This window comes from Mesoplodon mirus (genome assembly GCF_964341445.2).
Source record: "Mesoplodon mirus genome assembly, chromosome: 8".
Taxonomy (NCBI): Eukaryota; Metazoa; Chordata; class Mammalia; order Artiodactyla; family Ziphiidae; genus Mesoplodon; species Mesoplodon mirus.
In genome coordinates this window covers 74,709,552-74,733,672 of record NC_138984.1, presented here as the reverse complement: position 1 = coordinate 74,733,672, position 24,121 = coordinate 74,709,552, and the positions used below count along the sequence as shown (strand labels likewise).

General features: G+C 43.0%; 1 protein-coding gene across 4 annotated transcripts in view; it reads right to left on the bottom strand.

Moving 5' to 3' along the window:
- Positions 1–24,121, bottom strand: part of TANC1 (tetratricopeptide repeat, ankyrin repeat and coiled-coil containing 1) — a 239,929-nt gene that overhangs the window by 131,606 nt on the left and 84,202 nt on the right. For all 4 annotated transcript variants that reach the window (XM_082629880.1, XM_082629879.1, XM_082629882.1 and 1 more), the window contains exon 3: positions 3,327–3,527. In XM_082629880.1, coding sequence (XP_082486006.1) covers positions 3,327–3,527 — 201 coding nt within the window. The remainder of the gene's footprint in view (positions 1–3,326; positions 3,528–24,121) is intronic.

The following is a 24,121-nucleotide window of genomic DNA, read 5'->3' as shown; positions in this document are numbered from 1 at the left end:
TATCACCCACTTTTCACCATCTGCTGTTTTACTCCATTCAGTGTTTTAAATGGTTGCTCTGTGCCTCCTTTGTTTCATGATGGGCCCAAAGTGATCTGGGAAATGTAATCCAAATATAAAGTAACAAATTATATTACTAATAAACAATCCACAGGAAATGGGCTTGCTCTTCTCTGGGAGACAAAAGAATGCATTACAAATATTAATGAATTCTTAATCCAAAAAAGGCTTGCACCAGCCACAGAACTACTTAATGGATACTGATCCTTGTTTTCATTATCAGAAAATTTATGTTTCATTTAGAAAAAAACAAAAAATGTGAAACAGTACTCAGGAAACTGAATCTTCTGACTAGCAGTGAAAAACATAAATAAGGTGGAGCAAGGTGGAAGGAGAGTAAACAAAAATAATAACTAGCAATGTAAGTGGAAGTAAGAAACTCAGTCATGTGAAATGCAGGGTCACATTACTGCGACATTAACGACATTTTCTCTGGTCCTGAGTTCCCATGGCCCACCAGCCAATCACCAAGTATACTAGTATACAAACTTTCATTATTAATGCAGGCTGTGCTGAGTGCCTGTGACAGGAGTTTATAGTATTTGACCTTTGCTAGAATAATAGTTTCGGGCCAACAGTTTCTTGATTAGCATCAATTAGTGAAGACGTTCTATCCAAACAAGTAAAACAGGTTTGGTTCTCGGTGCAGTTTTTTTCGCTTTGTTTTTTTGCCTTAAACAAAAGAAAAAGGCATCTAATCTTACAAATGAGAACAGAAGTCAGCATCTTTCAGAGCTGGGGCTGAAAGATGATGTGCTCCTGAAGCAAAGCCAAATGGGGAGGGAAAACAGGGGGTGGGGTAGGCGGGGGCGGGTCTCTACCTACGGGCTCTGGCACACACCATATTTACTGTATCATAAGCAAAAACAGTGCTAGCTTTTTAAATAGATGGCTATTTTAAAATCCAGTGCATGTTCACAACCATACGTCAACTATTTTTATAGGCAGGTAGAATATTAGGACTCTAGATACCTTTCCAACAATATGGTTTAAACAGAAATCTGTGTGTGTTCCACACTGGAAAAAACATTGTTTACTGTCTGTTGCATCCTGAGTCACTGCCATTTTTAAGCAAGCATCTCTGCCTTTAACTTTCCTTTTCGAATTAAAATTACCAAGATAACAAAACCAAATTAACACTGTGAGACACTAATTTGATGTACAAATTTGGGCTATCCACAAACACTGCCCCACCAAAGAGGAATCTGCTTAGTGTATTTAATTATCATTTGGACCAAAAGCATCTAATATGGAGAATATTTCCTTCAACCCATTAAAACGTTGAATGTTGCAGAGCTAACTACTCCCTTTATTCATAAGGCCCTGCAAAGACCTTAGTAGGAATAAATTTATTCCTATGGAGAAAAACAAACTTTGGGATATTTTCTCTAAAACCAAAGATATCTAATTTGGTCAGGACAGAGGAGACGAGGCCTTGTCAGGGATTTCTCTGCAGCTGTGCCTGCAGCCTAAATGAGACTCTTCTGGCTTGCCACTCTGCCCAAGCTTGCCATGCCATTCATTGCTACCTGATGTCCCCTTAAAATGCCACAAAATAAATAAGGAAATAGTAACTGTGAAGTGATGAATATGTTAGCTAACCTTATTGTGGTAATCAGTCTGTAATATTATATATATATATATATATATATGTGTGTGTGTGTAAAATCACTACTTTGTATACCTTAAACTTACAATGTCATGGGTTGATTATATTTCAATAGAGCTGGAAAAAAATTTTTAAAGACTGAAGTCCCACTAAAACTAACACTGATTTTTTTATTAATAAAACAATATCTGAAATACAGTATTCCCCAGAGTCTCTCAGGTGTTCGCCAATCCTAGGGCCCAAGCAGCATCAATTCATCTGTAATAGCACAGACTATAGGAGGGAAACCTCTATTATCTGTTTTATATAGATGAGGTATACTTAGAGAAGACATCATGCCTGTCCTCAACCATCAGACATAGGAAGCACATACACACTGATTCAAGAAAAAAGGACAAATGATGAAGCCAATAAGGATAAAAGTAAAATGCTGTGCACAATTTGTAAAAAGGAGTAATTCCAGTGGGGTAACCGGCAAAAGAGGCAGTGTGGGAACTGGAATTTGAAAGAAGAGAAGAAATCTGACAAAGAGATATAGCAGTAGGGGGAGGGCAAAGAGAAGAAAGGACATTCCAGGAATTTCCCCAAATACTGATAAACAGGTCAGATTCCTTGGCACAGGAAATCACTTCATACCAAAGAGGTTTCCAAGTTCCAGCTAATGACTGGATTGTAAACAGTGTTGTCCAAAGTAAGAAAGTTCTAAAACAATAAAAGATTTTGGACACTCACCAATTCACAGCACCATTTCTAACATTCAGAGCTTAAGGTTTGCGCTCTTAATTTTACCCCACATAAACTGCAAATATCCACTAAATGATTCAGAAATAATGCATACAACATCTCAAGTAATACACTCATTCAGGAGATTAGAAAAACAGATACCAATTTCACAGTCCCAGAGCATAACTTAGATCAATTCCAAACATGTTTATGTGTAAATGTGAACAATTCTTACAGTGGCATATGATCAATAAGGCCCCAATTTATCTTGCCCTCAGTAAACAAATACTCAGAAAACCTAAAAGAAGATCAAAGAACTTTTATGATGCCAGGTATCATTATTTTGGAAAGGCCTTCCTCACATCTGACTAAAGTTAAATAATGTTTGGGTTTTTATTGGTAAAGTTAAGTGCAAAAAGTTGGTAATAATAAGGGAAGCCAAAATACTTCATACAAGTAATCCATAAGTCCCTTGTTCCACCCCTTTACAAGTCTGAATTTTCACCAACAATTAAATTTTATAGCTGTTCAAATGCTGAATGATGTAACCAAGGAAACACATCAGTATATAGCGCTGGGTGGTAATAAACAGACTGTGGTCAGATTACACTTGCCAAAATCCATAACCTTTAAACATACCACAATGAATTTAGATTATAGCGTTTCGCTAATTTGTGAACAAGAAAACAAAACTGATAGTTAATATTGATAACATGAACCTCTGTAAAAGTATAGCCTGGGCAATCAAAATAGTTTATATATAGGTTGAACTAAAGAAATCAATCTATTCAAATCATTTTTTTTTTTTAAGATTCCCTTCTTCGAGAAGTTACCATAACAAAAAAAAAACCTTCTCCCAGAAGATTTCTTATAAGCACTAGTTCTGCCTAATTCCAATACATGTAGTTTGGGGGCTGTTTTGTTGCTCGCTTACCTGGGGACTTTTTGGTTGATCTTGATGGCGCAGAGTGAGACTGTCGAGGCAGCAGAGGTGACGAAGGCAGAGACATGGAGACACCTTTGGCCAAGCTCACCCTGTAGGCATCCTCTGCCACCGGAAGGCTGCTCACAGAAAACTCACCACCATGGCCAGGGGGCAGGACTGGAGGGGAAATCTCCAGACCAAAGTCGCCTCCTGGAGTGGAGAGAAAAAACCTTAGGTTAGGCCATCCGTGATAGCTAGATGCGAATTTAATTCCTAAGAACTACATTCTTAGAATTCCCATATGCCATATGTGTGTGTGGAATTTTTTTTTTTTAAGATTCTTCTCGCATCCCATTCACTTCGTACTCCACATGGCACAGAGTCCACCGTCCTACAACTCAAGCAGCCCAAACCCTTAGTCATGAGACTGGAACCGTGGCTCACTGATGAAGCAGGTTCTCCTCAGTATTCAACCCCTAAATGAACTTAATGACAAACAAGCTTACTATATCGAAATTAAACATTCTAGGGAACTCCCTGGCAGTCAAATGGTTAGGACTCTGCTCTCTCACTGTCGAGGGCATCAGTTCAATCCCTGGTTGGGGAACTAAGATTCTGCGAGCCACGTGGTGCAGCGAAAAAAAAAAAAAAAAAAAAAGGAAAGGAAATTAAACATTCTAGGGTGGTAGACGTATTTTAAAAAAAATACAGAGGAGGCAGTTGCAGTGTAGAGAGGACACAAGGAAAGGACTATGTCGGCTAGGACCAGCACCTCTGAAAAAATACAGCCAGTCCTCAAGTACTCAGATGACATGCTTTCCTCCTTACCCCCCAGGTACATACAAAGAAGCAACTGAGATGGTGCAAGAAGAAGAGGTAAGTCATTTTCCTGATGATTAAAAAAGCATCTTTAAGCTCTGAATTATATACATCAGAACTGGAAAGATACAGAAAGTTTTCCACAAGCAAACTTTTCTCTTTGATGAAAGTTATCCAACTGATGAAAGTTTACCATGCCTTCCTGACTCCGAAAAATCGAGGCCTGGATTTGAACTTAAAACGTTTGTCTCGCCAAGTGGGAACTCAATTTATGCAGATCTTTGTGTACAATACTCAAAAGGATGCAACCCCAACTGTCAAGTTCCTAACGGCATCACTGTACTTGTTTTTCATGTTAGGAGGCACGGTGAAGTAGAGTTACCCCCTCCACAGACCAGGGGGCATTTAAAACAGGCAAACAGGCTCATGCATGGCTTTCAAAGGCAACTCAAAACAAGCAGAGCTGTGAACAGAAAAGCCACAGGTTCCGCAAGGCATAAGTTGGCACCATCAGAAAGGTAATTTCAGTCTCAGCTGGGCCAGCTATGCTTGAAGGGGTTTTAATAAACTTGGGAAACTAAATATCCAAATGACTGACATTTGAAGAAACAACGAGAATTACCAGGAAACTCTCACTAGAATTTTCAAAAACAAGGACATTATGTAAAGACCCAAGACAAATAAATGACTTTCTGCCCATGAGGGAGGGAAGCAGGAAGGAAGGAGTTAATGGAGATCCTTACTTCCTAAGTCCAAGTGAACTGCAGTGTCTCCCACTCTGGTCCTCTTACAACCCTTGCCCACCCTGCTTCCCGAGCCTGCACTATAAGATACCATCACCACCAATTCCCAGGACCCAGGAGCTAATCTCTTAACGCCACCGTGGACAAGCCTGAAATCTTTCAAAAACCTCCTCCTTGGTGTCTTAAGCCAGGGCATGAAGCTTCCTAGCTGCTTCCCCTTCAACAGTCTGGCGAGGAAACAGATCTTAAGGCAGAACGGGGGTTGCACCACAATGCCAACTCCCACTGGGGCTGAAGGTCCACCATGCTGAGACTTGGGACAGTTGAAGGGACAGTTGGTTTCTCTGGTCCAATATCAGGTTCTCATGACCAGTCCCCACCACCACCTCCATCTCGTCTTAGGAATGCAAGCAGGTGCTGTACCTACAAGAATGGTGCCTGGTCATCTGATACCTGGATGTGTCACAAGAAACCCTAGGAGACAGACGAGAACTTGGAAAGCACTGAGGCCACAGCCCCAGGGAGTTACACACACAGAATGTGGGGGGCCTTGAAGAGGTGACACTGGTTTTCCATGTGGCTTGAAGAAAGCTACCCTGCCCTGTGGCTGCCCTTACACTGCCTAAATCACCAACCTGGGTACCCAAATAGCTATGGGATGGCCTGACGGGAGCAGGCACTGTGACAAGGCACTGTCTTTTCCTACTCACACACGAGTATCTCTGACCGAAAACAAACAAACCTCAGATTTCAGGTCACTTAATCTGGATGAGGACACAAAATGAGGGAGAAATGCATATTTTATGACAACATCAGAAATAAAACAGTGAGCTCATTACTGAGAGAGGGTTTATTTTCTTAAATACTTGGAATTCTTCAGTGATACGAGAGAAATTGGGGACTGAGGGGTAAAAGAGAATTAAAGAGTTTCCTAACTACAAATTCTGCCCATAAACTTTGTTTATATCAAGCAAAGCAAATATTTTCATTAACTGCAAGTCTGGTGGGGATGAGTTTCCAAAGAAAGCCATAACCATGAGGACTTTCAGCCTTCGGAGCAGCTGTGCTCCAGCACTTTGATTTTATGTGGTCTGCAGTAAAACGGGACTTAGAGATGGGGTTTGGGGAGGAAGAGTTTCTATTTCAAGTTTACTTTGACATCTCACCATAATATCAGTCCCAAACATACTGTTCTGTTGGTTTATTTTTCAGACACAATTAAAGATCCCTAACGTCCAACTTCCTTTTATCAGAAAAGCACAAAGCGGGGAAAGAAGTTTTATGTATGAGCAGGCGGCGCAAAGAAGTGGGTGGCTTAGAAGCTGGAGACAGCACTCCAGAGTCTGGTGCTTTAACTGCATCAGGCAAGGGGTTCAGGTCAAAGTCAGTCCAAGAGCATCACAAGGATGCCGACGCCAGTGCCAGAAGGTGAAAGTCTCCTGGGGCATCCATAGGACTAAACAATATTGGTTCTAGGCAACATGACACCAGAAATTCTCCAGTTGATTTAACATTCCTCAACAGATGCTTAAAGAGGTTTAAGAGGAATTAAAAACATCTCACTGCAACAACCAGCATGGCCAGCACATTTCTTTTAGCTTTGAATACATGTTTTTCTGTTGACTGTGACCTATTTTATTCCCCACCTCAATTAAGTGCTGGGAAATACACCTCAGTCCGCCTTCCTGTTGCTGCAGCAGAAATGCCCGGGCCAGAGAACGACACATCCTTTCCAGGGTAGGAAAACCATATTATCAACTACCTCCTCCAGTTCCCCTGGCAGGTGTTTCCCATTGATTCACCATGGACACTCACATCCACCCCAAGGCGCTTTCACTCTCAGAGAGCACCTAGTCCAATCACACAGGTTCTCAGACAAGAAGCCAGGGCATGAGGGTTATCCGTGAGGAGCAGGGCCACAGCTACAACTTCCAAAATCCCCCCAGGTGGCTGGCTCATGCTCTAACATACTCACTACTCTACATATTTAAGAATTTAACTTTGAGAAAAAAAAAAAAAAAGGAGGTACTCAAAATAGACATGTTTTTTTTTTTTTTAACATTTATTTATTTGGCTGTGCCGGGTCTTAGTTGCAGCACGTGGGATCTTCATTGCTGCGTGCGATCTTTAGTTGCAGCACACGGGATCTTTAATTGTGGCAAGTGAACTCTTAGTTGCGGCATGTGAGACAGAGTTCCCTGACCCGGGATCGAACCCAGGCCCCCTGCACTGGGAGCACGGAGTCTTAGCTACTGGACCACCAGGGAAGTCCCAAAATAGACATGTTATTGAATGAGCTAATTCTATAAAGGGGTCAGCACATTTTTGCTATAAAAGTTTAGGCTTTGTAGGTCACACACAGTCTCTGTCATTCATATACATAACATACACACACACATACCTTTTCTTATTTTAAAATCACCAACTCTGACTTTCAAAAATAAAAGACCAGAAAGGGCATGAGGGTATAAGGTTCTTCCTGTTTGTAATAAATATAAATACACATACAGATATATGTACTAAATAAAAGTAAATACATATACATATATACTTACTCACACGCACAAAAACTAAATCCAAGTCATAGTCTGCAAAGATAGAACTATCAAAGAGGATAAAGCCATCCAATAAGGCTTTTTAAATTGGCAGAAATGGCTTTTGATAACAGTTCTTTTTTAATTTTTTCTACTATTACAGGCTGTGAAAAGGGATTTAAACTCATAATGGCAGAAAATGCGAACCTGGGCGATGATGAATGTTTAAAGGAGGCTATGCAGAATGGCAATGTCCAACATTACAGATTAAAGTGCATGGAGTGCAGGATTAGGGAAGGCTTAAAAAAAAAAAAAAATGAGGGCAACGAAGCCAGGGAGATGAAAGTAAAACTGAATTTCAAAAAGAGTAGATCTGAGAAAGGCAAGGGTGAGCTTAGGCATTCAGGTAAATAGGTCTGCAGATGCAGGAAATAAGATTTCCATTTATTGTGCCATTGAAGTGGCTAGATGGAGGAAGGGGGAATGGAAGCTTAGAATAGAAAGAGAAAAGATGTTCTGTTTATCCAGTTCCAGAAAACGGGACTTGTGCAATACATTTAACTAGGGCATTAAATGTGTTAGGGCTTCTTTTGTGCAGTCCCTGCCTGGGAGTGCTCTCATGTTTCTTAAACATATTTTCCATCATAAGGTTTTATGACCATATAACTCATATATATTTACAGAAACCTAGAAAATTGGAAAAAATTTCCTTCCACAAGATCCAGTATCATTTTTGAAACCCTCAGAAGTTTCTCTCTGCAACTGAAAGCACTTTAAACCGCTTTACATCTTACAGGATCTCCCCAACTACCCAGCCAGAGCTGATTGCTAATGCGCATTTTCAAAAAGAAAGATTAATGTATCCAAGAAAGCAATTTTCCAAAACATTATTCACACAGTCATGACTAATTCTCAAACAATACTGCTGAGAGGCAACAGAGCAGCTAACTCCAGAGTACAGAAAAATCTGGTCAATAGGACAAGTTTACCCTTTTGTCTTCAAAACTCCAAGTGGGTTCTCTAAACAGAGCTCAGTAAAGACTACCCTCACAGTTTTATTCTTAATACTCGAGGTTACAGAACCAAATGTACTTTATTCCAAAACAGATGAGTAAACAGACTGGCATTTCCTCTCTAATTGTCAAAGTTTTCCCTTTAAGGCATGTTGCCATGCAAGAGATTCTGAGTTTTAAGAATATGTATATGACCTCAGAAACACTCCCACTCCCAAGCCCTGGAGGGTGCACTCTAACACAATAAGTGTTTTTTTAGATATACTATGTGTTAGGACAGGGTTTCAGGCACTTTATATCATTGCAGCCAACTCACGGAGGTAGGTGCTAGTACTATGTCCCTCCTTCAATGAGGAAACTGAGGCACGGAAAGCATCAGGTATCTCGCCCAAGGACTCCGGCAAATGGTAAAGTCAGGTCTGAACCCAGGCAGTGTGATCCCGAGTCCATTCTCTCGGTACCGCTCCCCTAAGGAAAGTGTACTGAGAGATGCCTTTCCACATTATATCGTTTTGTATACCTAACAGGGAAGACCAAAAGTAGTCTAGGTAGGTCTACACGCACACAGTACCGGGCCACTGTGAGAAGAAACCTGTTCCCTCACCTATTTTCACTTTTCATGCTGGCTGCTTAATTAGCTCCACAGCACTCCATTTGGGAGGCACCCAGGCCCAGTGTTCATTAATTTTCTTTCAGTCACACCTTATGCTGCCACCATACAGGCAAAGTAGATCCGAGATAGATGTTCAGTCATCAAGCAGCCTAAATAGTTTCTTCTTCTTTCACTTTATACTGTAAACTCATTAACTCTTGCAGCCTCCGGGCCTGCTCTCTCTGCCTGGGGTGGCTGTGCTGAATGCCATTCCCACCACACAGGACAGAATCCTAACACTCTACATGGCCCGGTGATGAAGGAAGCCGTGGGGCAACTGTGGCCAAAAGCAACCTGGGTTCAGGGTTCATCTTACATCTGTGTGGAATTCATTATTCTACATCTCCTTGTTGGGATAAACTCATTCCCCAAGTCCATGGGTCCTGTCAAACACTCCACACTTGGACTCTTGAGATCTATCTGCCAGGCCCGCTGCACAGGACTGGAGCAGGAGTTCCCAGCCCTGCCACAGAAGGGAGCCCGAGCCCTTCCCAGGAAGGCTGTCGTGAGTGCTCTGGGGTGCAGCCTGGGCACCAGTCGTGAGTGAAAGCTCACTAGGTGCTTCTCACGTACAGCCAGGAACGAGAACCGCCAAAGATTGTGAGACCACAAGAAAGTGGTCAAAAAGATCTGAAACGTTTTGTGTTCCTATTATAAGATAAGGGAGAGGGAGGGAGGGGTGGGAAGGAGATGAAAAGGAAAAGAAACTTGAGGGAATAATCATGTAGATGATTAAAGAAAGGTTCCCCTTATGCACAATTTGCATTCCTTGAGTGTATGTATATATACACATCTGTGTTTATATACACATGTGTGCACACACTGTATGTTTTTTTATGTATATATAAATAATGTAAATATACACACTCGTACATGCATGGAAGGTCTCTAAGAAGGACACACAGGATCCAGGAGCAGTGGTTGCCTCTGGGAACAGGAACTGACCAACTGGGAACATGGATGGGAGGTATATACACTTTTAAATGGTTTACATTTTTTGCTATGTGCATACATTTCCTATAAATATTTTAAATCTACGTTTCCTAGGATTGAGCCAGGTGTGGATATGAAGATCTTAAGTCTAACTGGGCCACACACTGTGGCCTAACTTGGCAAGTGGGTGAGATGAAGCTCCCTTCCACAAAGACTGTTCAAAGTGACGATGTGCGTGCTGACTGGTCGGAGGTGAGCTTGTTTCTGGTTGATGGGAGGTGGACACAGGACAGGGGAGTAAGAAGAGCCCCAGGGCCGTGCTCTGAAAGAGGTGGGACTCTCGGCAGCCCCAAGCATTCCCGCTCCCACTGTGCAACACCATCTTCCTCCCTCCTCACCCTGCACCCTGGCTCTTTCATGTCCTGGTCATCTCTGCTGCTGTGGGTGGAGTGTGGGCACACTCGTGGAAGCAGCTCACACAGGATAATCCAGGGCCCTAGGGAAACACCAGCTCTGCCAGGGAGAGGGCAAGATGAGGGAGGGGTAAGACATGGGGACCTGTTAGATGGGGGGTAGGGGAGTAAGGAGAGGCTAAAAGGGAAAGGAATAAGGCAGGACGGGACCTAGGAATACAGAGGTAGGAGGAAGAGGGAAGCAGCCAGTGGTGGAGCAGGGCAGGGTGCGGGCGGTAAAAGCACCAATTCCCGTTTCTGTTTTAAACTATTGTATCTGGCTAACAAGCCCTCCCAACACCCTGATAAAATACCTGTAACTACAAAGTAAAAGACAACAACTCACAAGTGCAAAATCTACTCCAAAAGATAAGGGAGTGCCAGAAAAGCAAAGAATTCCTAGTAATTTTAAGGATGACAATGGAGCATCCTTTGTTTTCATTGCAACAACTGGTGGCCTAACCAGGCTTCAGCCCACAGGATGGGGAGACATCCATCCCCTGCCTCGGTGTTGGCTCCAGTATCTCCCCCTATAGCCACCAGCAGGAACCAACTGACTCCAGTAGATAAAACAGAGCTGATGAGATCTTTTCTCTTTCCAGGAAAAGCCAACTCCCCAAACACCCCCCTCAAATAATAAATGGTGGGAGACTGAGGAGAATGTAGCTTATTAGCAAAAGAAAAGAGGCTATCTTTTTGAAGATTCAAACAAAGAAGCTGAGATAAAAATTCAGTGAACTGCTTGTCACCCTCAATAGAATATAGGGGGACATGGCCTCTATACCCTTCATATGGCATTTCTTTTTTGATTAGTATAGACTAATATTAAAGAGGAAGAAAAGCAAGGACATTTCAAAAGCAATAGCCAATTATTATCCACATTTCAGGCATAAAGAGTAGAACTAACACTATAGAAAGTCCACTCAGTGATAAAGAACAAGCTTGAGGAGGTGTCCCCAGGATGTAGGGGGAAGGGGCAAACATTTTCATGATGCAAGAAAAGATTACAGATATGGAAAACAAAGGTATTTCTGAGGAGAAATATGGACAAAATAATTTTTAAAACTCAAAAAAAACCCCAATCTTTTTTGAATTGAGGTTTGCAAATTAAAAAAGGACCCGCCTCAGAATGGCCATCATTAAAGTCTACAAATAACAAATGCTAAAGAGGGTGTGGAGAAAAGGGAACCCTCCTACACTGTTGATGGGAATGCAAGTTGGTGCAGCCACTATGGAAAACACTATGGAGGTTCCTCAGAAAACTAAAAATAGAACTACCATATGATCCAGCAATCCCACTCCTGGGCATATACCCAGAGAAAACCATAATTCAAAAAGATACATGCACCCCAATGTTCACAGCAGCACTATTCACAATAGTCAAGACATGGAAACAACCTAAATGTCCATCAACAGATGAATGGATAAAGAATACATACAATGGAATACCACTCAGCCATAAAAAAGAAATAATGCCATTTGCAGCAACATGGATGTGACTAGAAATGATCATACTAAGTGAAGTCAGAAAGAGAAAGACAAATACCATATGATATGACTTATATGTGGAATCTAAAATATGGCACAAAGGAACCTATCTACAAAACAGAACCAGACTCACAGACATAGAGAACAGACTTGTGGTCGCCAAGGGGCGGAGGGAGGGAGAGGGATGGACTGGGAGTTTGGGGTTAGTAGATGAAAACTATTACATTTAGGATGGATAAACAACAGGGTCCTACTGTACAGTGCAGGAAACCATATCCCATCTCCTGGGATAAACCATAATGGAAAAGAATACAAAAAAAGAATGTATAGGGCTTCCCTGGTGGCGCAGTGGTTGGGGGTCCGCCTGCCAATGCAGAGGACACGGGTTCGTGCCCCGGTTCGGGAAGATCCCACATGCCGCGGAGTGGCTGGGCCCGTGAGCCATGGCCACTGAGCCTGAGCGTCCGGAGCCCGTGCTCCACAACGGGAGAGGCCACAACAGTGAGAGGCCCACGTAACGCAAAAAAAAAAAAAAAAAAAAAATGTATATAAGTGTATAAATGAGTCACTTTGCTATACAGCAGAAATTAGCACAACACTGTAAATCAACTATACTTCAAAAACAATATTGCTAAGGGCAATGGGAAAAAAAAAAAAGGACTCACAGTGCTCTAGGCTGTTTCCCTAGAGGGAGACTCATACCTAGACATATCCTGGCAAAACTTTAAGTTGATAGTTAAAAAAAAAAAAAAAATAGTATCACAAGCATCCAGGTAAGTATATAGTTTTATAAAAATAATTAAGGGGAAACAAAACTGCAGAGACTTTCAAAGGAACCTAGAACCCAACTGCCCTCAGACTTCTTCAATTAGTTTTTACGGCTGCTGTAACAAAGTACCACAAACTGGGTTATTTAAACAACAGAAATTTATTCTCACATTTCTGGACGCTGTTAAGTCCAAAATCCACGTGTCAGGTGGGTCACGCTCTCTTTGAAAACTCTAGGGGAGAATACGGTCCACGCCTTTCTCTTAGTTCCTGGTGTTGCCTACAATCCTCAGCGTTCCTTAGCTTGTAGACACATCACTGCAAGCTCGACCTCCATAATCACATGTCATACTTCCCTGTGTCTGGGTCTCTTCTAAGGACACCAGTCACTAGAGCAGAGCCCACCCTAATCTATTATGACCTTATTTTCATTTGATTATGTCTACAAAGATCCTACTTCCAAGTAAGGTCACTTTCACAGGTATCAAGGGTTAGGACTGCAACTTTTTCTTTTTGGAGGGACACGGTTCCACTCACAACACTTCTCTTCTCCAACATCAAGAGCCGAAAGCCAAAAAGCAGTATCTTTGAAACCTGAGGGAGCAAATAACATGGCCAAACCTCATAAAGCCAAACCAAGTTTTCTATCAAGTGCAATACCAACCAAAAAGTATTCTCGGGTACTCAGAGGCTCAGAAAACGCCCAGCCCATTTAACCTTTTTGAGGAAAAAGTTACTTAAGAATCAAAATTAACCACTCAACAGTGGGGACATTATGAGTGGGGGGGGGGAAGCAATAAACTATAACTCATGCCCAGCCTTCAACACTTCACTCAACTGTCCCTCTTCTGCTTCCACTCCCTTCTCACTCAGGAAATGAGTTTTTCAAACCATATCCTTCACCCCATGGTGCAGAATTTTTTTAAAATAAATTTATTTAGTTTTGGCTGTGTTGGGTCTTTGTGGCTGAGCGTGGGCTTTCTCTAGTTGCAGCAAGCGGGGGCTGCTCTTTGTTGCGGTGCGCGGGCTTCTCACTGCGGTGGTTTCTCTTGTTGCAGAGCACGGGCTCTAGGCGCGCGGGCTTCGGTAGTTGTAGCACGTGGGCTCAGCTGTTGTGGCTCACGGGCTCCAGAGTGCAGGCTCAGCAGTTGTGGCACACAGGCTTAGTTGCTCTGCGGCATGTGGGATCTTCCTGGACCAGGGCTCAAACCCGTGTCTGCTGCATTGGCAGGCGGATTCCCAACCACTGCGCCACCAGGGAAGTCCCCAGAAAGAACCTCTTTATCTGGTGACCTCTTGAAACAATAGTGCCCTGTGCCAGAACTTGCTAACAATGGCTAACATTTTCTACATGATTGTGACACTGGGCAGAGAAAGCTCTCTTTACTGCTTCTCTCCAATAACGCACCCCAAAGAAGAAGAGTAGCACAGAACACCACAATGACCATTTTTGTTGCCAAGGAACTGAAATTAACAAAAAAGGAGGCATTTAAGTTTACCACAGGATCATTTTTCAAACATGCAGGATAAATATTTAAGCTAGTGTGCACAATTTTGTATATGCCATATGATGACAATGGGAAAATAATATGCACCACCAAAAACTAGAAGGAAATTCAATAAAACGTTGATATGGTTATTCCTAAGAGGGTGGGAACTATCAATGGATTTTTCCCTTCCTTTTACATTTTAAGGTTGACGTATGTTCTGACATTTTCATAACGAGAATGTTTTATAATACAAAACACACTTTTCCATTAAACATTTACATGACACATAAATTTGTATCTATCTCCTTTTACTTCCAGAGGTTTCCCAGCAAGCCCCTCCACTGGATACCTGTCAAGTTCCTGCTCTCATGAGTTCCTTTCTTCAGGAAGGAGGGCTCACTTTTCCTTTATCCAGGCTCTTCTAACTATGCCCACTGGTTTTACTTAGTCCACCTGGCTGATTTGCCCTCATCCATCTAGCCCAAACTGTCCACAGTCATCTTTCTCCCAGGTCTTACTGATCGGGGATGTTCTTCCTTGTTGATTATTCCCACAGAGAAGCTATGGACTGGCTTCCTGTGACAGCCACTGTGTGGTCCAAGATCCAGTTCCCTACCCTGTACAGTTGACCCTTGAACGACATGGGTTGGAACTGCGTGGGTCCACTTATACACAGATTTTTTTTTAATAGTAAAAACTACAGTACTACACAATCTGTGGTTGGTTGAATGCACGGATGTGGAACTGCAGAGATGGAGGAACCACGTATACAGAGGGCTGACTATACGTTACGTGCAGATTTTCAACTGCGAGGAGGGTCACCACACCTCCCTGCCATGTTGTTCAAGGTTCAACTGTATACTTCCAAGTAGTCAAAAGGAACCTCACTGCCCTAGCTCCGTCTACACTTTTCTCTGCTTTTAACTTCCAATCTCCAAAAAATGAATCCTTCTCTTAGCATTAAACTAAAACCCGGCAACCCGAATATACCCTCTTATTTATAACAACATAGAAAACTCCACCTTTTACACAGAACTTCCTTGGGAGGGGGTGGGTGTGGCTGAGGAATGATGAGGGAAGGACCACCGTCCCCACGTCGCACATCTATGTGGCAGTGCCCCAGAACTGTGCCATAAGGCAGCCCTGGGGACTGTAATGACTCGCTGGGTATCCACCTGCTAAAGCCATCCTCCACCTCAGTTACGCACCTAGTGCCACCATAACTATTACAGCTCACTACGCTCGAGCTTCACATTAAGTACCCAGGTAACACGTCAGGAGTCAGTATACCCTCGAGCTTCGCACTCAGCAAGTACCCAGGTAACACGTCAGGAGTCAGTATACCCTCGAGCTTCGCACTCAGCAAGTACCCAGGTAACACGTCAGGAGTCAGTATACCCTCGAGCTTCGCACTCAGCAAGTACCCAGGTAACACGTCAGGAGTCAGTATACCCTCGAGCTTCGCACTCAGCAAGTACCCAGGTAACACGTCAGGAGTCAGTATACCCTCGAGCTTCGCACTCAGCAAGTACCCAGGTAACACGTCAGGAGTCAGTATACCCTCGAGCTTCGCACTCAGCAAGTACCCAGGTAACACGTCAGGAGTCAGTATACCCTCGAGCTTCGCACTCAGCAAGTACCCAGGTAACACGTCAGGAGTCAGTATACCCTCGAGCTTCGCACTCAGCAAGTACCCAGGTAACACGTCAGGAGTCAGTATACCCTCGAGCTTCGCACTCAGCAAGTACCCAGGTAACACGTCAGGAGTCAGTATACCCTCGAGCTTCGCACTCAGCAAGTACCCAGGTAACACGTCAGGAGTCAGTATACCCTCGAGCTTCGCACTCAGCAAGTACCCAGGTAACACGTCAGGAGTCAGTATACCCTCGAGCTTCGCACTCAGCAAGTACCCAGGTAACACGTCAGGAGTCAGTATACCCTCGAGCTTCGCACTCAGCAAGTACCCAGGTAACACGTCAGGAGTCAGTATACCCTCGAGCTTCGCACTCAGCAAGTACCCAGGTAACACGTCAGGAGTCAGTATACCCTCGAGCTTCGCACTCAGCAAGTACCCAGGTAACACGTCAGGAGTCAGTATACCCTCGAGCTTCGCACTCAGCAAGTACCCAGGTAACACGTCAGGAGTCAGTATACCCTCGAGCTTCGCACTCAGCAAGTACCCAGGTAACACGTCAGGAGTCAGTATACCCTCGAGCTTCGCACTCAGCAAGTACCCAGGTAACACGTCAGGAGTCAGTATACCCTCGAGCTTCGCACTCAGCAAGTACCCAGGTAACACGTCAGGAGTCAGTATACCCTCGAGCTTCGCACTCAGCAAGTACCCAGGTAACACGTCAGGAGTCAGTATACCCTCGAGCTTCGCACTCAGCAAGTACCCAGGTAACACGTCAGGAGTCAGTATACCCTCGAGCTTCGCACTCAGCAAGTACCCAGGTAACACGTCAGGAGTCAGTATACCCTCGAGCTTCGCACTCAGCAAGTACCCAGGTAACACGTCAGGAGTCAGTATACCCTCGAGCTTCGCACTCAGCAAGTACCCAGGTAACACGTCAGGAGTCAGTATACCCTCGAGCTTCGCACTCAGCAAGTACCCAGGTAACACGTCAGGAGTCAGTATACCCTCGAGCTTCGCACTCAGCAAGTACCCAGGTAACACGTCAGGAGTCAGTATACCCTCGAGCTTCGCACTCAGCAAGTACCCAGGTAACACGTCAGGAGTCAGTATACCCTCGAGCTTCGCACTCAGCAAGTACCCAGGTAACACGTCAGGAGTCAGTATACCCTCGAGCTTCGCACTCAGCAAGTACCCAGGTAACACGTCAGGAGTCAGTATACCCTCGAGCTTCGCACTCAGCAAGTACCCAGGTAACACGTCAGGAGTCAGTATACCCTCGAGCTTCGCACTCAGCAAGTACCCAGGTAACACGTCAGGAGTCAGTATACCCTCGAGCTTCGCACTCAGCAAGTACCCAGGTAACACGTCAGGAGTCAGTATACCCTCGAGCTTCGCACTCAGCAAGTACCCAGGTAACACGTCAGGAGTCAGTATACCCTCGAGCTTCGCACTCAGCAAGTACCCAGGTAACACGTCAGGAGTCAGTATACCCTCGAGCTTCGCACTCAGCAAGTACCCAGGTAACACGTCAGGAGTCAGTATACCCTCGAGCTTCGCACTCAGCAAGTACCCAGGTAACACGTCAGGAGTCAGTATACCCTCGAGCTTCGCACTCAGCAAGTACCCAGGTAACACGTCAGGAGTCAGTATACCCTCGAGCTTCGCACTCAGCAAGTACCCAGGTAACACGTCAGGAGTCAGTATACCCTCGAGCTTCGCACTCAGCAAGTACCCAGGTAACACGTCAGGAGTCAGTATACCCTCGAGCTTCGCACTCAGCAAGTACCCAGGTAACACGTCAGGAGTCAGTATACCCTCGAGCTTCGCACTCAGCAAGTACCCAGGTAACACGTCAGGAGTTATTATGAGTGTTCTGTTTTACCTGTGTGCAGGCTCACTGAATATATCTGCCCTAATAATGAGGGTGATTAAGCTGGCCATTGTTAAGACCTTACTTGGTGTAACAGACCCCCTGCTAAGCACTTTCTATCCAGTAGCTAATTTTTTCAACCTATCCCATTGCAAGTAAATGCTGTCACCGCCCCCTAGTTACAGACGAGGAAACTAAGGCTAAGGGAAGCTAACTGAGTTGCCTGTAAGCGGTAGATCCAGATTTGAACCCAGGCAGACTTGAGACCACAGTCAGAATTCCCAATCACGGCACTGCCCTGGTCTGCCTTCCCACAACACGCGGATCCCCTGACCACGGTGCATAACAGACATGGAGTGCTGTGGGTGCTTAAGGAATTCTGACTATCATCTACAGATAATTTAGCAAGTCATGTTTCCCTGAATGATAAACACCAGGCACATTCTGTCATATTGGACATGCTGACATCTTGGGGGTGGAAAAATAAGTGGAGGGAAAAAGACTTTTAGAACAATACCATAACCAGTACACCACCCCTCACTAACTACTCAAATCCAAACTCTGGCAGTCCCGTCAGCAAAACTGTCTGCCAACAGGCCTCGTTACAAGAGAAAGGGAGAGGACAGGGAGAAGTACCATTTATCCTGCTTCAACTCCTTACAAGGAAAATGGGACCTATAAACATTTTTGGGAAAATGCCTCAAAGTTTCTCCCCCACAAACAGATTAAAAATACAATACAACCAACTCAGTATACATTCTAGAAAGCAGCAGAATAAATCAATTGTGTACATGTGGCTTTTTATCAAGATCCCTTTCAGGCCTGTACTGGGGGGGCAGGGAGTAGGGGAGAGAATGAGATGACTTTTCACTCTTTGACTCTGTCATTTTATTTGTTATATTCCTGCTCCATCATTACCACCACCATCACCACCATCACAAAAGAAAGAAGGAAGGGGGCTTCCCTGGTGGCACAGTGGTTAAGAATCCGCCTGCCAATGCAGGGGACACGGGTTTGAGCCCTGCTCTGGGAAGATCCCACATGCCGCGGAGCAACTAAGCCCGTGCGCCACAACTACTGAGCCTGCGCTCTAGAGCCCGCAAGCCATAACTACTGAGTCCACGTGCCACAACTACTGAAGCCCACGCGCCTAGAGCCCATGCTCCGCAACAAGAGAAGCCACTGCAATGAGAAGCCCGCACACCACAAAGAAGAGTAGCCCCCACTCGCCTCAACTAGAGAAAGCCCGCACACAGCAACGAGGACCCAATGCAGCCAAAAATAAATAAATAAATAGATAAATAAATAAAACTAAATTTAAAAAAAAGAAAGAAGGGGGGGAGGGAGGGAGGAAAAAGAAAGAAAAAAGCATTGCTCAGTTTTTGAAGCAGCAGCCTCAATGACATGTCTGGTAAAATATCTTAGCAACAATGTCAATATTGTCTCACTCCAGCTAACCATATTAACATTCCACTCTAATCATGATTTCTCAAATATAAAATGGCATGTGCATTACTCACTTAATTCAGTCTCTGAGTATCACTGGGAAAACAGCCCTCTAACAATTTCTATAAGGCTGCATGAAAAATTAACAACACTGTAAATAAATAAATAAATAGAGAAACAAACAAACAAATAAATAACATATATATATCTGTCCTGGGATAAACCATAATGGAAAAGAATATAAAAAAGAATGTATAGGGACTTCCCTGGTGGTCCAGTGGTAAAAAATCCACCTTACAGTACAGGGTACGTGGGTTTGATCCCTGGTCAGGGAACTAAGATCCCACATGCCGCAGAGCAACTAAATCTGCACACCACAACTACTGAGCTCGTGTGTTTCAACTAGAGCCCACGTACTGCAAACTACAGAGCCCATACGCCCTGGAGCCCATGCGCCACAACTACAGAGCCCACGTACCACAACTAGAGAAGAGAAAACCCACACGCCGTAACTAGAGGAGAGAAGCCCGCACGCTGCAACGAAAGATCCTGCATGCCTCAACGAAGATCCCACATGCCTCAACTAAGACCTGACACAGCCAAAAATAAATAAATGATAAATCTTAAAAAATATACATGTATGTATAACTGAGTCACTTTGCTGTATAGCAGAAATTAACACCACATTGTAAATCAACTATACTTCAATTAAAAACAATTAAACATCAAAATTATATTCAATGGCTATTCATTTTTGTGTATCTAACTTGCAAGTGTGAGAAGAAGCAAGTGTTGATGAGGAATCTGCATAAACACAAGAACCAAATAAAATATACTGACAAATTACTTTGATCAAATCCTGCCTGTTGTTATTTCTGTAATGGAATCCTTTCACTCATCTGCTTGTGTACCTGTATTTCAAGTGCAGGACCAGCTCCAGCCAACCGTGGCAGTCTACTAGATAGTGGGGGAGCTCCTTTTCCCCCACTTAGCTCCTTTTCCTAAGAGTTTTCCAAGTCACATACACATACCCCTGCCACGGTTGGCTGGAACTGGTCCTGCACAGACACAGGAACAAATGGCATGCCAGTGGTTCCCGAACCTGGCTTGCCACTCAAAAACCATAAAAAAAAAAAAAATTACAGAAGCCTGAGTCCAACCTCGGTGAGTAATGCAGTAGGTCTGGTAGGAATTTGAGTCACAAGTGCCTTAGATGAACTAGCCAGGTTTAGTCATCGCTGCCCTGGAGCCTGCTCTTGTAAAGCTGAGGTGAACACTGAGTCTCACAGGTACACACCCTCTGAGTGCACACAGCTTCTCTTCGCAGAATGCTGGTGGTGGATCCTTGCATTCTGGCCTCACACTCCTCCCCCTCCTCCCTTCCAGCAAACACATGCCACCCCAGACGGTTGCAGCAACTGCCCCACAGCACTCCACTAGGGGCAGGCCTACCACACTCTCTCCTCCTGCACCAGATGGAATGGCCAGGGCCGTGTATGCCACACAGACAAGGGAACCAAGGAGACAAAAATATCTGAGATGCTGCCATTTTGGCCTAAAGCCAAAAGGAGAGGGTCAAGGGGCAGAAACAAAGAAGCCAGAAGGGTATAGAAATTACCGTCAATTATAATAAGAGCAAACATTTATGAAATGCTTACAACGGTCCAGGCACTGTTCCAAGCACTTTAACTCACTGAATCCTCAGGACAACCAAAAACCCTCAGAGGGAGATGCTGTTATCATCCCCATTTTACAGATGTAAAAGTGGAAACAGTGAGGTTAATCAACTTGACCTGGGAATTGAACCCATGCAACCTGGCTGCTATACTGTCCTGATCATAAGGTTTTGGAGACAGAAAGACAAACTGGATTCAAATCCTGGCTCTGCCACTTAGCAGCTGTGCAGTCTTAAGTTAGTTCTTTAACTTCCACTAATAAGCTACTGTTTATAAGCATGTACCACACTATCTGATACACAGTAAACAGTCAAAGAGCAACTTTTATTAGTACTGCCACATTTTACCCCAGGGGATTCACTTCCTGATGAACTGCAGTTCACTTCCTAGTTTCTTCAATACCTTGAAGAAGAAAAATATCTCACCTGCCCCTCACAACATTCAAGTATCAAAAACTCTCCATGTAAATTCAAATATCTGTATATTTTATTTCCCCAAAACAGATACTATGTGAACATAAAACAAAACAAATTCCCTTCATCATCAACATTATCATGCCTGAAGTTTTAAGAAAACAAATCTTCCTTTCATTTGACCCTCGTAATTACTCTATGACACAGATAGAGATTGTTAACCTTCATTTTTTAAAATTAATTAATTAATTTATATTTTGGCTGCATTTGGGTCTTCGTTGCTGCACACGGGCTTTCTCTAGTTGCGGTGACCGGGGGCTACTTTTCGTTGCAGTGCGCAGGCTTCTCATTGCGGTGGCTTCTCTTGCTGTGGAGCACAGGCTCTAGGCACGCGGGCTCAGTAGCTGTGGCTCGCGGGCTCTAGAAAGCAGGCTCCATAGTTGTGGCGCACGGGCTTAGTTGCTCCACGGCATGTGGGATATTCCTGGACCAGGGCTCGAACCTCTGTCCCCTGCATTGACAAGTGGATTCTTAACCACTGCGCCACCAGGGAAGTCCCTGTTAGCTTCATTTTTATAGGCAAGAAAACTGAGGTTCAGAAAAATGAAACCACTTTTTCAAAGAGAACTAGTAGGTACATTCAAACTGGAACTCTTACCTAAGTTTCCTGAAGCCAAAACAGCAGAGTGCTTATCCATCTTTAAGATGCCGCTTCCATAAATCAGAAGGGATTTGAGGTACTGTTTGGGGAGCCCAATAACCATGGTAACAATTTAATGGTCAGAGGGGGGGAAACCCCAGAATCTCTTAATCTTCAGGATCTTAGAGCTAAGGATGTAAGGAGGTTTAATCAGATTAGCAGCATCAATACTCTCACACGAAAAAAATAAAAATTAAAAAAAAATTAAAAAGAACTCTCACACGAAGCAGGGAAAGAAAGCCGACCTCCCTGAAATAATGACTTATAACTAACCTCAGTCACTTCTCAACACTGAACTTACAGAATTAAAACAAAATCCTTCCCTTAATCCTATAAAAAATGAAGTCTGAGTTAGATGGATCTTCTTAGGTTTTAAAATTCAAAACTAAACATGACATGTTTCACTTGCTTAGAACTCTAGCTAGTAAACGATCAATGGTTAACCACTTAACAAAATATTAAAACACCTATTGAAACCAACAGAAAATTAGGTAAATGAACAGGCAGGACAGAGAAAGAAATGTAAATTTTATTTTTGTCAAATACTTATATACTATCTGCCAAGCATGGATTTAAGTACTTTATAAATATTAACTCATATAATCATCATAAGTGACCCATGAGGCACAGAAAGGTTAAGTAATTTGCTCAAGTTCACACAGTTACTAAACTATGGAGCCAGGATACAAATCCAGACAGTGTGGCTTCAAATGGCCCATAAACATATAAAAATGCCTTTGGATTCACTCTAAAGAATTGCAAAATTAAAACAATGAGATGTCACTTTTGCCTATTATACTGGAAAAGATGAAATATTGATAGCTTGATTATAACCTATGCTGATAAGCATGTGAATAAACAAGCATTCTCACATATTGAAGGTGCAACTGTAAATTTAATGGCACCTTTTTTGAAGGGCAATTTGACAAAATTTAGGAAAATTATAAATGAATAAACTTATTAACCAACAATTTTTCTTACAACTATCCTTATGAAAGGACAGGGAGTTATGCACAAGGAGATTTACTCTAGTATTGATTGTAATGACAACAAAAAAGATAAAACCATCAACGGGAATAATAAAACAAGTTACAGTATATCTGTCTAATGTAACACTGAGAAACTTTTTAAAAGCCTATATATTAGTATGTGCTAATATGAAAATATGTCTAAAAATGTATTCAGTCAACATGGTAACTTACAAAATAAAACACACTGTAAAGTCTATCGGTTTTCTTAAGGATCTATACATGTACATTATGCATGCATACACACATATATGCATTGAAAATATCTAGAAAGATCAAATAAACCATTAACATTAATTTCCTTTGGGGAGCAAAAATGGAAGCAGAGAAGAAATGGGGGTTATCTTTACTTTTAATACCATTGTATAGCTTTTTTTAAATGATTGCATGTTTAATTATTACATTTATGGTGTCTGAGTGACTTTACAAAAAAAAGGATGGATTTATAACAGTCTCAAGGACATCAAGCAGAAATGGGCTTTAAGATACAGAAAAAGAAAGAGATATTACAGTGCTACTGAATGCAGATCAAGGCCATGTAAGAATTTCTGAAATAAACTTTCTAGGGAGGGGGGAAAACACTTCTAGAGAAGGAAAAAAATCAAAACAAGTAGCCCTGGAGAGAGAAATTATAAAGTAATTCACTGTCTTCTATCTCAGGGATGTGTTTTCCTTCATATTTACTCAGTGCTAGAGATAAAAATAAGGGAACTAGCCAGAGGCATAGTAGAAACTGAACTAGTCTGGAGTCAAAAGCTATATACCTTGAGCCCATCTTTGTTTTAACGAGCTATAAGGCCTTGGGCAGTTGCTCAATGTTTTCCAAATATTTCTCAAAAACTGAAGACACTGAACTCAATTTCTTAAGGTCCTTCTAGATCTAAAACCCTTTATTTCATTACTTTAGCTTAGTTTGAAAAAAAAAAATCCATGTACCTAATAATCTAAGAATATAAGCCATGGACAATGTTTTCTTTTACACTTAAGACTACAGCAATTTATTAAGGAGATGCTTCCCTGTCTGGAATTATCCCTGCCCGCTATCAGAAACTCACAGGATGAGGGCTCCCAGCACATCCAGGGAGCGGGAAGCGCTTAGACTTTTTTGACTGTGTATGTACAGAGGTAGAATGTTATTAGGTA